Here is a 16,392-nt window from a genome sequence, read left to right as displayed (position 1 = left end):
CTGCACGTTATCATCAGGAAGAAGCTTGCTTTATAAAAGTTATGATCGGTTTGCTCTCCATTGCAAACCCAGAGGGCTCTCTGATAGCGCGCTTGCAGCTCGGTGATCAGAAGAGAATGGGTTAACACTGACCTGAGCTGCTGCCTTTTGCAAAGAGAGGGTGGCTTCCATTTTTAATGGAGTAAATTGCAGATTGCTGGGAGAGAGAGAGAGGACTAAGGAAGTTGGCTCATGGAACTGTGGGATACTGCTGGCTGACTCCCAGAACTTAAGTCAAGCAAGGCTGCATCTACACACAAAGCAATAGGGCTCGTACCCTGGGGTCCCAGCTTAACTCGAGCTCACACCCTCTAGGGGCCTGGACCCCAAGTTCAAGCCCTGGGTTAGCGCAATTAAAGTGTAGACATAAGGGGGGTTAGACTTGAGCCCAGACCCAAGCACAGGCTTACACTGCAGTGTAGATATACTCTAACTTTTTACTTTTAGCCTATAACCTGAACACTTCAGTATCCCAAAAAAAAAGGTTTTCTATAAAACCTGATAGAGTGTTCTCATTACTTTTTATGGATGCCAAATTTCAATCAAAGTGTTTGTACAGAAGCAAAATCTATTCCTACAGAGTTTCAACAACCCATTATAGAGATTTACTATGAGACTATGGACTAACAACAATGGCCTAACAGCAAAAGAATAGTCTTTCACTAGCCAAGATGACTGAAACATAAAAATACATACAGCATAAATAGTAAAGTGTGAATTAAAAAAAAAAAAATTTTTGCAAGTGTTACCAGTAATTCTGGTAGAGAAGATTTAAAAATTTTCCTAAAATCTGACTGATATTTAGTTAGGAGTAAAATTGTTGATTCTGCAAAGACTTTTGCTTGTAGAGAGCCTCATACCACTTGAATAGTCCCATTAAAGTTAATGGACCTACTCAGAGGGCACAAAGTTTTGCATAAAGCTTAAGCTTTTACAAGATCAGAGCCTTAATATTCTCTCCCACTCCATGAACACTGCCCTAACAATAAAAGGATCAATTAGAAACAGAAGTTTTGCTGTGTTAAAGCCTGTATAAATTGGTGTCCTTGCATTTGGACAACATTTAGATTTGAATGTGAAAAATGTTTTTTAAGTTGAAATTCATCAGTATTTTAGAATGACCATTTAGATACAAACAATAATCAATGCAAAAAGAGACTACATAAAAATGCTGAGTAACTACCTCAACCCCAAAAAGACAATAAATTCAGATTTAATGGTGTCACTATCATTAGCATGTTCTTGTGACATGGCACTAAAGTACAGATGGTACGAGAGGACAATACTGATGATCAGAGACCACTAACATGCCTAGGTACAGAGAAGTAAAGTCATGCCTAATTGCGCTCTGAGCTTGCTTTTATTAATTTAAATTTACCATTACTGGAATAATCTTTTGCATTTAATTTATTTGCCTTTACCCTAGAAGGAGGAAGGGAGACTGTGCAAGAGCTTTCCCATTAGATGCCATTCAGCCTCTCTTTTCAGCACAAACCCCTAGAAGTAGGTCAGTGCATTGTAGCCTGGTTTCCATTTGATTTCTCTTACCGGATTGGTAATTATGATGATCTCCCCTTCATTAACTGTCAGCTCATTATTTCCAGGTTCAGCAGCGAAGTCATACATCACCCGAGCCTATGGGCAGAAAGAAGCTATTTAAATATTCAGCATTCACACTGGAAAATATCAGCAGAACTTCATGATTCATAACCAGTAAGAGAAATGGTTGGGTGGGAGGAAAGAAGGGCGTGGGCCGAGCAACACAAATGACATATCACACAAATCTTAATACAATGTGCATTTGAACTTGACAATGTCAATGCCAAAATCTGCTTCCAGCAAAAACTTTAAAATGCATCCAAAAAACAAAGCCACCCCCACAAAATCAGGATCTGTGATATATCCCACAAATCAGGATCCGCGATGTATAGCTCTCTGCAAAAGGCAAACAGCAATTATCTAATTCTACAGCCAAAGCATTATATCTCAGCAAGCAGCCAGATGAACCACTGTCTGCAGCATGCAGGACCTATTGGTAGAACTAAAGTGAGAGCCCATACTCTGATTTTTAGCAGATCTTCTTTCAGTGCTAGAGGCAGAAGAAAATCAGTTCCCCTAATGTGCTATTCTGTAGGAAACACTTCTACTCTGACTCATGTAGGACGACTTTTATGAAGTGAGCATTTCAAAAAGAGGATACAGAAGTCATTTTACATGTTCAGGTAATCACAGCTATACATAAAGCAACATGAATCTTACAATTCATTTATTGTGATTGTTCCTCTTGTAAGTTAAAGGAAATAAATACTGAACAATATGAGTTTTAACTTAAATAGAATACACATCCCCAAAGTATGTAGACAGTGCTCACCCATTAGCCTTTACCTAACTGTAGTTCAACTTGGTTTTTTACAAATTAATCTAAGTTATAATTTAGTAATACACAAACATTTTCTGGTGAGAGAGTTAAGGTTGGTCTGTACATATCAAGCACAACCACAAAAGCATAGAAATGAAAAGTTAGATTGAGTTTAAAGTTAACTGACAGAACCTCCCCTCTGCTCCACCAGAGAGGGACACCTCACCACTGGAACCACCATTAATCACACCAAAACCTGAATTCTACCACCTCTAGGGATGTCAGCCTTCAGACAACTCTTCCACAAACTTACCACCAGCACACGAGACCAACCAAGATAGCTCACAAAAAAAATCTCACTAGGTACACATTTTTGGCCCTTTACAGTCTTTTTAAGGCAAAAAATTTGTAAAACTCCAAATTAACTATTTAAAGGTAGTTTTTAACTGCTTAGAACTCGGAAGCCAATTAATAGGATTTGAAAATACTGAAAATTACAGTTTTACTTACATTATGTGCCAAAATTTGGAGCAAATAAACTGTATTTTGCATAAAGAAGGGGAGTTATTAATCCATTTTTAACTAGAAAATGAAAGTTAGAAAGTTCTTCCTCATAGCTAACCTAAATCCCCCTTGGTGCAGAGTAAGCCAATTACTTTAATAGCCCTTAACATATTTGAAGACACATTATCGTTACAGTCATACAGAATTCCACCTATATTACTACTTTAATTTTCTTCCATCAAATTCCCTTTCCTGAATCTTTACTCTACATTTAAGGCAGAAATATAAAAATAAATCAAATCTCATTTTTCTCTAACTTTTGAAACAGACGTTGAGATAATTTGAGGACACCTCCTCACCCCCATAACATCTTGAAGGAGGTTTAGGATCAAAATTTTAGTTTACATTTATACATATTCCATATATATTGACATATCCTTATCCCCACCAAAAGTACCAATATTTATTTACCATCCCCAACTTCTCTTCACCCCTACCAACCTCCCACTCCTCCCCCACAAAAACAAACCCAACAGGAAAAAAACCACCACAATCCACACTAAACCAAAAAGCTGTCATTTATAAAACACTCCCTCTCTCTACCTATGGTGCTCATAGGGGTGCACAGATAATTAAAGTAGGATTTGCTCTGGTGGATGTCACTGTAGAAGTGCCAAGCAGCAGTAAACACAGAATACTAAAACATTTAATTTAGAAGGTCCAAATTAGTACTGTTAACTGTAAGTGTCATGTCATATCTTAGCTGTTTAAAAAATTTTAGCCATGTACAAAAGTCTTTTCCTGTGGAACTGAAACAAAACAGGAAAATAAAGTTAAAAAAATCTTAGGTGGCTGGTGTGCTGAGACCACTGCCTGTCATGCTGACCAGTAGTGTCTCTGTTTCCATGTACTTCCTTGTTGGTCTGTCTGTATCCATTTGTTGTCTCTTGTCTTATATTTAGATGCTAAGCTCTTTGGAGGCAGGGACTATCTTTTTGTTCTCTGTTTGGTACAGCACCGAGCACAGTGGGATCCTGGCCCATGACAGGCTCCAAGGTACTATGAAAATATAAATGATAAATATAATAATCAGTCCATTTCCAAGAGGAAATATTCTTTTTGCAACTAGCAAGTTATTCATGCAGCAGCTTCCAGTTTTATTTGTGTCATAAGAACATAAGAATGGCCATACTGGGTCAGACCAATGGTCCATCTACTCAGTATCCGGTCTTCTGACATTGGCCAGAGCCAGATGCTTCAGAGGAGGTGAATGGAAGAGAGCAATTTATTGAGTGATTCATCTCCTGTCATCTAGTCCCAGGTTCTAACAGTCAGAGGTTTAGTATCTTGTGTGTAGGAATTTATTTAATGGAAAGAGAAATCAGTCTTTTAAAAAAAGATAAAAATGGAGTAATGAAAGTTTTTGCATGCCTAAAGTATTCTTCTATGCCAGGTTCCTAAAATGCGTAGGAAGAGAACAGTTCCACTTCTGTGAGCCTGAAGTCCACAGCAGGGGAGCAGCAGTAACACAAAACTTGTCCCTATGAATGTTTCTTCTCCTGTAAACAATGTATTGTCTTTATAGCGATTCTATCCTATTCCTCCCATTCTTACAAGTTTAACAGTAACAAATGTGTAACATGCAAAATATAAGCTTTGTTATTCCTAGAAAATCACATACATCAAACTGTATGAACACTGCCATATACTGGGAGAGAAGAATTTATGCCTTGTCTTCATTGCTATAAAAAGGTGTTGGGTATTTTTTTGCTTGTTTGTTTTTACTGCAGGGTAATTAACATATGACCTAACCCAAGGTTAAAAAAAATAAAATAAAATAAAACAGCAATAAAACTAGGCACAGTCAGCCCTATAACTCTACCTACAGTTGACCTCACTTAGTTTTACCTCAACCCCTTTCAAGACTTCACTTTACTTTTACCTTCTGGAAAAACTAAATACCTTGTCTTTCACTGTGTGTTTTAATCTTGGGATAGCTCATGTGTTTGTTATCCTGAGGTAAAAATAGCCATTTAGCAGGGAAGAAAAGACCTCAGAATAGGCTAGTGTAAACATGTTATACAAAGTGACACTCTTCATTAGGAAATGAGAACAAGTCAACTTGAGCTTTGCCTCATAGCATCTCCTGATAGCCAATTACAGATCTGAATAAATAGATGGTGTTTTTTTTTTTGTTCGGATATGTCTACACTGAAATAAAACCGTTGTGGCTGGCCCAGGTCAGCCGATTTGGGCTCAAGCTGTGGGTCTATACAATTGCAGTGTAAAGGTTTGGGCTTGGGCTGGAACCAAGGCTCTAAGATCCCATGTGGGGGGAGAGCGCTTTTAGAAATTACATCCCTATCGAGCGCATTACCCCACCATGTAGACAAACCCTAAGGCTGCACAATGTGACTCCAAACAGAAAGCAGAGGACAGGAGAGCAAGAGAGCACCAGCACAGAATACTGGTGTAACACATGGCTTTGTGGTCATTATGGAGGCATGCTAGCATCCCCTCAGATTTTGCTCTCATATCCAAACTCAATTTGAAGGTTCATTTTAGCTGTAAAATTTCTCATGGTTAGTGTCAGTACACATAGAAATGTTTCTGTAAAGTCTAAAATAAAAATTAGTGTTTTAAGTAGTTACGCTTAAAGAGAAGCAAAAATGGGAAAACAAAAAACATCATATGGATTTGAACCTAATCCTATGTCTACATAACATGAAGATTACATCAAGCTATTAAATACTCTTCTGCTTTAATCAAGTGCACCATTCTTAAGAAATCATGTGTTCTGGGCAAATTTGATACTTACTACACACTACGGGGAACTTTTCCCCTATGAATGGAGACTTTCAGCACATCCAGATTATGTTGTGCAAGCCTAACTTAGATGCAAGTGATGCAATGTATAGCCAGAAATGCAGGTCTTAGAAAAGATGTATATAAGGAAAAAGATTTGCTGTGTAATTTTGGATTTGTGATGTACCCTGCATCCACTCCCTGTTTGATCCTGGCCAGCTTGGGCACAGTGTTTCTGTATGCCAAATAAAAGGTAACTGAGTGACAAATTCCAGAGTCAAACTGCGTTTTTTGTAACTGAGTGGAAGAGGGTCTCAGAGGAGCCCAACAAAAAAAGTGTAACAATTCAACTGTTACAGGAACTTCTAGGCACTCAAACATTTGCTTAATGGATTCAGAGAAGGACTGGCCATAATATAAAATCAATAAGTGATTCCTGAATTACTCCCCAAATTAATCCAATTAAATTTAACCACAAGCTGTATATTTATCATATGCAATATATAGTTAACCATACACAACACTAACAGAAATTGTTTAAGTAACCCATTCCTTTGGGGGAGGGAATTTTCCTTAATTTTACCCACTGTTCCTAGTTATCACCCTTCTGTACTATCCTAAGCCCTGGTCTACACTAGGACTTTAGGTTGAATTTAGCAGCGTTAAATCGATGTAAACCTGCACCCGTCCACACGATAAAGCCCTTTATTTCGACTTAAAGGGCTCTTAAAATCGATTTCCTTACTCCACCCCTGACAAGTGGATTAGCGCTTAAATCAGCCTTGCTGGGTTGAATTTGGGGTACTGTGGACACAAATTTGACGGTATTGGCCTCCGGGAGCTATCCCAGAGTGCTCCATTGTGACCGCTCTGGACAGCACTCTCAACTCAGATGCACTGGCCAGGTAGACAGGAAAAGAACCGCGAACTTTTGAATCTCATTTCCTGTTTAGCCAGCATGGCAAGCTCCAGGTGACCATGCAGAGCTCATCAGCAGAGGTGACCATGATGGAGTCCCAGAATCGCAAAAGAGCTCCAGCATGGAGTAAACGGGAGGTACGGGATCTGATCACTGTATGGGGAGAGGAATCCGTGCTATCAGAACTCCGTTCCAGTTTTCAAAATGCCAAAACCTTTGTCAAAATCTCCCAGGGCATGAAGGACAGAGACCATAACAGGGACCCGAAGCAGTGCAGCGTGAAACTGAAGGAGCTGAGGCAAGCCTACCAGAAAACCAGAGAGGCGAACGGCCGCTCCGGGTCAGAGCCCCAAACGTGCCGCTTCTATGATGAGCTGCATGCCATTTTAGGGGGTTCAGCCACCACTACCCCGGCCATGTTGTTTGACTCCTTCAATGGAGATGGAGGCAACACGGAAGCAGGTTTTGGGGACAAAGAAGAAGATGATGAGGAGGAGGAGGTTGTAGATAGCTCACAGCAAGCAAGCAGAGAAACCGCTTTTCCCGACAGCCAGGAACTGTTTCTCACCCTGGACCTGGAGCCAGTACCCCCTGAACCCACCCAAGGCTGCCTCCTGGACCCGGCAGGCAGAGAAGGGACCTCCGGTGAGTGTACCTTTTAAAATACTATACATGGTTTAAAAGCAAGCATGTGAAAGGATTACTTTGCCCTGGCATTCGCGGCTCTCCTGGATGTACTCCCAAAGCCTTTGCAAAAGGTTTCTGTGGAGGGCATCCTTATTGCGTCCTTCATGGTAGTACACTTTACCACTCCAGGCCAGTAACACGTACTCGGGAATCATTGTACAACAAAGCATTGCAGTGTATGTTTGCTGGCGTTCAAACAACATCCATTCTTTATCTCTCTGTGTTATCCTCAGGAGAGTGAGATATCATTCATCGTCACCTGGTTGAAATAGAGTGCTTTTCTTCAGGGTACACTCAGAGGAGCCCGTTCCTGCTGGGCTGTTTGCCTGTGGCTGAACAGAAAGTGTTCCCCGCTGTTAGCCACGGGGCGGTGTGAGGGGGTAGCCATGCGGTGGGGGGAGGCAAAATGCGACCTTGTAACGAAAGCACATGTGCTTGTGCTATGTATGTAATGTTAACAGCAAGGTTTACCCTGAAAGAGTGTAGCCACTGTTTTATAAAATGTGTCTTTTTAAATACCGCTGTCCCTTTTTTTTTCTCCACCAGCTGCATGTGTTTCAATGATCACAGGATCTTCTCCTTCCCAGAGACTAGTGAAGATTAGAAAGAAAAAAAACGCACTCATGATAAAATGTTCTCTGAGCTCATGCTGTCCTCCCACACTGACAGAGCACAGACGAATGCGTGGAGGCAAATGATGTCAGAGTGCAGGAAAGCACAAAATGACCGGGAGGAGATGTGGCGGGCTGAAGAGAGTAAGTGGCGGGCTGAAGAGAGGGCTGAAGCTCAAATGTAGCAGCAGCGTGATGAGAGGAGGCAGGATTCAATGCTGAGGCTGCTGGAGGACCAAACCAGTATGCTCCAGTGTATGGTTGAGCTGCAGCAAAGGCAGCTGGAGCACAGACTGCCACTACAGCCCCTGTGTAACCAACTGCCCTCCTCCCCAAGTTCCATAGCCTCCACACCCAGACGCCCAAGAACGCGGTGGGGCGGCCACCGGCCAACCAGCCACTCCGCCACAGAGGACTGCCCAAAAAAAAGAAGGCTGGCATTCAATAAATTTTAAAGTTGTAAACTTTTAAAGTGCTGTGTGGCATTTTCCTTCCCTCCTCCACCACCCCTCCTGGGCTACCTTGGTAGTCATTCCCCTATTTGTGTGATGAATGAATAAAGAATGCATGAATGTGAAGCAACAATGACTTTATTGCCTCTGCAAGCAATGATCGAAGGGAGGATGGTTAGCTTACAGGGAAGTAGAGTGAACCAAGGGGCGGGGGGTTTCATCAAGGAGAAACAAAGAACTTTCACACCGTAGCCTGGCCAGTCATGAAACTGGTTTTCAAAGCTTCTCTGATGCATACCGCGCCCTCCTGTGCTCTTCTAACCGCCCTGGTGTCTGGCTGCGCGTAACCAGCGGCCAGGCGATTTGCCTCAACCTCCCACCCCGCCATAAACGTCTCCCCCTTACTCTCACAGATATTGTGGAGCACACAGCAAGCAGTAATAACAGTGGGAATATTGGTTTCGCTGAGGTCTAAGCGAGTCAGTAAACTGCGCTAGCGCGCCTTTAAACGTCCAAATGCACATTCTACCACCATTCTGCACTTGCTCAGCCTGTAGTTGAACAGCTCCTGACTACTGTCCAGGCTGCCTGTGTACGGCTTCATGAGCCATGGCATTAAGGGGTAGGCTGGGTCCCCAAGGATACATATAGGCATTTCAACGTCCCCAACAGTTATTTTCTGGTCTGGGAATAAAATCCCTTCCTGCAGCTTTTGAAACAGACCAGAGTTCCTGAAGATGCGAGTGTCATGTACCTTTCCCGGCCATCCCACATTGATGTTGGTGAAACATCCCTTGTGATCCACCAGAGCTTGCAGCACTATTGAAAAGTACCTTTGGCGGTTTATGTACTCGCCGGCTTGGTGCTCCGGTGTTCTGAATCCCTAATAATGAATTTGACAAAGCCAACATAAAACAAAACTTTGATTTTCACCACACACACACACACCCCGGTAAAAAGCAAGAGTGAGCAACAATACATTTTCAAACGCAAATGGTGTTTGCATGTTATGGGCTATTTCAACCAACTTCAAATTCAAATTCCTTTACATATAATCTATGTATCCTCCCCCCTCCTCAACTTGTATCATTAGATTCACTTCTTGTATCTTGAATTAACTTAGACTGCAAATAAAGCTGGACAGAAGACAGAAATTCCTTTTGGCAAAGCATTTTGAGATTTCAAAATAAGAACGAAACCAACAAATTTCAAAATTCTCTGCAACAGAAAATTTTAAAAAATTTGTTTCAACTCAATCAAAATGTTATGATTTTGACTTTTTTCATTTTATCTTATAATACATTTAAAATTCAAAATGAAGTAATTTCAAAACAAAAAAACCCTAACCGTTTCATTATAAAAACGTCTACATAGGATGTCTTGATGTTGCTGGAATTTTTTCCGCCGATATTATTTCCAGTTTTTTTCCAAAATTAAGTTGCTGTGAAATCCAAACCATTTCATAAAGTGTTTCAATTTCAACAGAACTGCACTTTCCAATGGAAAACGGTTCATCCTGTCAAAATTTTCCAACCAAATCCAACTGCAAGCTCTTCAGGCCAGTTACCAGAGACCTTCCTATGCGTTAGTATGGGGTCTCGCACAATGGGACCTAATCCTGATTTGGGACCTATTGGGTACCACAATAAAGAAAAACAAATCACCACCAATCATTCTGCAGCACGGCATCATCACTAGATTTTATTCATTGCAATCAGGAGATATCAACCTAAACTGTATTTGGAAAAAAAAATACTGGAGTACCCTTTCCTCATTTACAGGCATGTCAAATTGTAGTATGAAATTGATGTCATTTTCAGAAATTCTGAGTATCATCAGTTTTGCTTGGTATAGCTATAATGTAGTAATAAGATAGCGCACTAAGTCTTTTATTGGTGTGACTGATATGAACATATTTAACCTGTAAAGCATTTTGAGGTCCTTCAAAATGAAAACCATGATACAGAAATAAAAGTTATTAATCTTCTGCTTGTATATAGTAGTATGACTTTTTAATTCTTATTTTGATTTCTACATACCACAAGTATTTTAGAATTAGACAAACTTTCTCCTGCAAAATTATAAATTAGCAGCAATATGTAAAAATATAACTGAAATCAAACACATGTGGGCAGATCTGAGGCTACAGAACCACAACTGAGGCTATGGCTACACTACAGAGCTTGCCACTGTGCCCTGGTAGCACTGTTAGTGCAGATGCTCTAAGCCAACAGGGGAGAGCTCTCTGGTCAACTTAATTACTCCACCTCCGGCAAGCAGTAGTAACTATGTCAGCGGGAGAAGCTCTCCCACCAACATAGCGCTGTCCACACCGGCGCTTAGATCAGTGTAACTTACATCACTCTGGGAGAGTGGCTTATTCACAACCCAACATAAATGGTAGTGTGTACATAGCTTGAGTATCTCAAAGCTTATGGTTCCAACACACATTAAGGGAAGTTGATTAGTGATTTTTGAAACATCTAAAATTTTTAGTGCAAGCTTGTAAATTATTAGAATGTATTACAAGAAAATCATCCAGGAGTTTTGCAAACATCACCCTGAAGCTCTAGGATCATCTGTCCTTTGTCTCAGATTATAGATTTAACAGGCAGTGAAACAAGAGAACATTTTCTTTTGTACATTAAGTACCTTCAAGTCTTTTGCACAGAAATATGGATAAGGAACTTTTGACAAGAATGATTCACATGACAGTTAAACACATTTCATCAGAGTCTACAGTATTATTTTCTCTTCTTACACCTATGCAAACTCTGTTTCCAAAAGGCAAGATTTTGGACAACTTCCATCTTAATGGTTCACTATACATATCCTAACTTTTGCCATCAAGCTATGTAAAAATGGATTCATTTTATTTTTTAAAAGTTAGTGTGTTCGTTTTCTACCCAATACACTACAGTGGTCTAACAGGGATTAAGTATGAAGGACTAACAATTGAGCGGCAGACAATTGAGAACAATTCCCAAAATGATCACTTTTTAATTACAGATGCATAGACCTAATCTAGCCAGGCTCCTGCCAGCAGATTTGAGAGACTGGGCTCTCAGCTCCCCACACTGGTGAGGGCACACACCACTGACCCAAGGAGGGTAGTGTGGACATGCACCACCACAGTAATTACTGCAGCAGCTGTAAGTCGACCTATATTAGGTTGACCTAGGTTTGTAGTGCAGACATACCCTCAGGGTATGTCCACACAGGCAAGTTTCTGTGCCACAAGTTATACCACTTTTATTAAAAAGCTGGAATTAAACCGCTGTTGTGTGTCCACACTGTGCTCCTTGTGATGCTGGAGTGCATCCACATTAGCGGCTCTTGCAATGACAAAAAGACAGCAGTGCATTGTGGTAACTATCCCACTGTGCAACTGGCCACTGGGTGCTTTGGGAAGGGTTTGCAATACCTCATGGGGCAGGCACACGATGCAGGTTTCCCAATCCCATTGTTCCATGGGCATCCTACTCCATTGCCAGCTGCTTTTCAACTGAAGTGGGGCGAATGTGTGACAGGGTGTGTGTGTGGGTGGGTGGGTGGAATGGGGGAGAGAGACAGTATTTTGGGGGCCAGAGTGTGTGTCACCATGCTGTCTTGTAAGTTCATACAGCGGCAGGAAGCAACTAGTCCTGAGGCAGAGGGAAACCCTGACATCAGCCCCGCCTCCCTCCCTGGGCTCTCTGCACAGCACTCTCCCTCACTCTCCCACCCCCACACACCCCTGTGTTCAACAGCATGAGCATTCCACATTAATGGTTTGCTTTGTGTCCCAGAGCAGATCTGCACAGCATGCAAACGCTGTCAGAAACTACAGGGCAGAAAGCAATCAAGTGTCTACACTGGCAATAGAGCTCTGGAGCCTCTGTGCAAATACCCTTACGACTCTCGTCAAAGTGGTTTTTTGCAGTGCTGCAACTGAGGAGTTTCTGTGCACAAAGTGGCTTGGCAGCATGTTCAGGTCTGCCGTTTGAGCGCAAAAAGTTGCCTTACTGCGCAGAAACTTGCCAGTGTAGACAAGCCCTCAGTCTTCCCACTCTGCGGCTTTTAAAGGCTAGCCTCAATAACTTGGCTTTTTTGTCCTACATTTTGGGATTTTTACATTCTCCAAATGAAGAATGTTGGAGAAAACTGGCTTCCTCTAGGATGCAGTTACTCTTTGTTCTCCGCAGGTAAGAGCCGCTCACATGCTGATAGCCTTAACAATAGGCTACTTTTCTTTCTCTAGGAAGGACTTGCTTAAAGACTGGCCAGCAATGGTGGATACACAGACCTAGAGGCATTCCATGATACAGCAATCATCATAGTAACAGTCTCTTAATATCAGCTAGAATTCATAGGTTGTACAGACAGATTACCCAAATTATTAGGGGGTAGCCATGTTAGTCTGTATCCACAAAAACAACTGGGAGTCCGGTGGCACCTTAAAGACTAACAGATTTATTTGGGCATAAGCTTTCGTGGGTAAAAAACCCAATTCTTCAGATGCATGGAGTGAAAATTACAGAAGCAGGCATTATTACACTGACACATGAAGAGAAGGGAGTTACCTCACAAGTGGAGAACCAGTGTTGACAGGGCCAATTTGATTAGGGTGGATGTAGTCCAAAAATTGATGAGGAAGTGTCAATTCTAGGAGAGACAAAGCTGCTTTTGTAGTGAGCCAGCCACTCCCAGTCCCCATTCAAGCCCAAATTCATGGTGTTAAATTTGCAAATGAATTTTAGTTCTGCAGTTTCTCTTTGAAATCTGTTTCTGAAGTTTTTTTGTTGAAGGATGGCTACTTTTAAATCTGTTATAGAATGTCCAGGAAGACTGAAGTGGTCTCCTACTGGCTTTTGTATGTTACCATTCCTGATGTCCAATTTGTGTCCATTTATTCTTTTACATAGAGACTGTCTGGTTTGGCCAATGTACATGGCAGAGGAGCACTGCCAGCACATGATGGCATATATAACATTAGTAGATGTGCAGGTGAATGAGTCTCTGATGGTGTGGCTGATGTGGTTGGGTCCTCTGATGGTGCCGCTAGAATAGCTATGGGGACAGAGTAGGCAACGAGCTTTGTAACAGGGATTGCTTCCTGGGTTAGTGTGTCAATGGTGTGGCGTGTAGTTCCTGGTGAGTATTTGCTTCAGGTTGGGGTGCTGTCTGTAAGCGAGGACTGGCCTGCCTCCTAAGGTCTGTGAGAGTGAGGGATCGTTTTCCAGGATAGGTTGTAGATCGTTGATGATGTGCTGGAGAGGTTTTAACTGGGGGCTGTATGTGATGGCCAGTGGTGTTCTGTTATTTTCCTTGTTGGGCCTGTCCTGTAGTAGGTGACTTCTGGGTACCCATCTCGCTCTGTCAATCTGTTTCCTCACTTCCCCAGGTGAGTATTGTAGTTTTAAGAATGCTTGATAAAGATCTTGTAGGTGTTTGTCTCTGTCTGAGGGATTGGAGCAAATTTGGTTGCATCTTAGGGCTTGGGGAGACAGGTACCCAGAAGCCACCTACTACAGGACACTTCAATCTTCCTGGACAAAAGCAGCTTTGCCTCTCCTGGAATTGACACATCCGATGAAGTGGGTTTTAGCTCACAAAAGCTTATGCCCAAATAAATTTGTTAGTCTCTAAGGTGCCACAAGCACTCCTCAATCTTTTTGCTGATACAGACTAACACAGCTACCACTATGAAACCTTTAAAAGTCTGGTGTTACAAAACAGTATGCACTAATCTAAGGCAAACAGCAAGGAGTGTAGTTAAAAATACGTTGTAGAACCATAACTGATCAATGGTATTTTTCACATTAAAACCAGACCATATGGAAGGAAATGGGTTCATCTGTTTCAATCATCTGTTGGAGGTTAGAAAACTGATACCACCAAGAAAGCGGTTAGTTCCTCCAGGAGAGATGGCAATGATTGTTTAAGGTCTTAGAGTGACTTTGAACTGAGACAGTGTTATTGTCATGAAATTCCTATAGTCAGTGCTGGCCTTTATTTTGCAGTCAGTTCTTGAGTGGAGTGGAAGAACTCCTGAGCCTTAGAGCTGAGCTCTTCCCAAAGAGCTTGTAAGCAGCTTTTCTGTCACTTGTTACTGCCCGTTTCATTAGTTCTGATTTTGCACACAGACTCAGCTCTCTCATTGCAAGCAATATCCCAAGGTAGTAGATGGCCTGGGCCATGGGTAAGATTGTAAGAGCAGGATTTTATATTTGTACTATAAGAATTAATGTACGATTTGATCATCCTGCCAGCCACCCTTTTTGAATAGTAGAAAGGAATGACCCTCTGGGACATTGGTAGAAACGCATCTGACAGACTGCCAGTGTCTATACTGATGTTAAGGCAGGGACAGACCAGAACAATCCTTATGACTGATTATGGTCACCCTTTCGTTTTAGGATAAGTTATAATGTCTACTATGGTTTCCTATATGTATTATAAATTAGGCACTCTAGTTAAATATGCATTTCTTTGTTTTAAGGTTTAGTAAGTAAGAGACAGGATCTTGTATTGTGTCTATGTTAATGAGATTAGAGGAATGTTGAAGGCCCAGGCCACAATGTGAACTGTTTTGATTACAAGATTTAGTAAGGTTTAATTTACAATGCCTTTCTTGCTCAACTGCTGTATACCTTTGAAGGTCTCTGTAAAAGGTCTCTGTATTTGTGTGAATGAGGAATGTATGCATCAGGAAGAGATAAGGTGTGAAGGCCACTGTTATAGCTAGATGGTCAAGGAAGGAGCGAAGAGACTTAACGACACCAGAAAACCATCAACAAGCATCCATAATGAAGGAAGGGCAGGTTGAGGACCCTGAAGTGGAGGTTGCCCCCCTAAAGACAAAACAATTGATTAAATCGAAACCAGGACAGGATGACCCTCTAAGAGGTGTTTTGGAATGTTAACATCAAAAGATAACACCAATTAAGGAGTAACCGGTCACAAACTGACACAGCAAAACCCATATACTTCAACAGAGAAAAAAAGACTATAAGAACAGGGTGCTTGGCCATGGGGCTTTGGGTTCAACTTGCCATAATTCCAGGAGCATCGGCTCGCGACCGACAGAGCCAGGCTCCCCTCTGTGACGAATCTGGCTGGCCACTAGATTGATCCAGTCTCTGGATGGTAACATCAACTGGCAGAGAGAGAGGGGGGTGAGTGTGAAACTGAAAAGCATATGCTAACTGCTGTATTCTCAATAAATGCGGCATATTGCCTTTTTCCCTGAAAAAGATCCTGTGTGCTTCTTATAAGCATAACAAGATTTTGGAATTTTGTAGAAAATCCATTTTAAAAACTTTCAGAGGAAAGGGTAATGAAAGGGCTTTGGCCCTCTCAAGGAATTCAATTAACTGTAACGTAACCAGATGCTAGAGTTGATGACAAATTTACAAATGCAAATAATAATACATATACAGATAACCTGAAAAGCATTTTCCAATAGGCCAAGTAATATGGGAGCCCTTGAAACTGACAACTCAGGTTAACAGTTCATCTGGGTCTCTCTCCCCTTAATTTGTTTTATTCATTTTGAATTATACAAGACTGGGTTTTATTATATTCTCTAAACATCTTATACAGTTCCTAGATAGAGGAGGTAGGAGAAAAGCAGAAATGAAAGGGAAGAGCAGCTTTAACAGACCCCCAAAATTAAAAAAATATAAATAATTATGTTTGTTTATCTAACACGTTTCAGACAAACGTCTCAAAGCACTTCAAACATTCATCTTCACAATGCCCATGAGAAGCAAGAAGGAATCCATCTAGTTGGGCACTTTAAAAAAAAATCATTACCATTTTATGATATATATCAAGTGGGTAAACAAAGTCAAACAGGTTAAAACCACAATTCAGCAAAGCATGAGTATGTTAGAAGCCCAACTAGAAAGAGAACCTTTGAATCCTGTCACAGCAGTTCTCACTCTTTAAAATACGTATGCTACCAATCACACTGGTATTATTTTGAAAATCTTTTTGTTTTGTGAGCATTCAAAACTTTTGCAGCCAAGTTTC

The 16,392-nt window shown here is 41.3% G+C and overlaps 1 protein-coding gene across 5 annotated transcripts in view; it reads right to left on the bottom strand.

Annotated features, from left to right (window-relative positions):
- Positions 1-16,392, bottom strand: part of SNX9 (sorting nexin 9) — a 98,748-nt gene that overhangs the window by 62,706 nt on the left and 19,650 nt on the right. For 4 of the 5 annotated variants that reach the window (XM_073337766.2, XM_073337767.2, XM_073337769.2 and 1 more), the window contains exon 2: positions 1,588-1,674. In XM_073337766.2, the coding sequence (XP_073193867.1) occupies positions 1,588-1,674 (87 nt within the window). Of the gene's footprint in view, positions 1-1,587; positions 1,675-15,410; positions 15,515-16,392 lie in introns of all 5 variants that reach the window. The other variant, XM_073337768.2, reaches the window with a different exon arrangement.

The sequence above is a fragment of the Lepidochelys kempii genome, chromosome 3 (assembly GCF_965140285.1).
Source record: "Lepidochelys kempii isolate rLepKem1 chromosome 3, rLepKem1.hap1, whole genome shotgun sequence".
NCBI classification, from domain to species: Eukaryota; Metazoa; Chordata; order Testudines; family Cheloniidae; genus Lepidochelys; species Lepidochelys kempii.
Note: the sequence above shows the minus strand (reverse complement) of the source record. Positions and strands in the feature narration are given on the sequence as shown.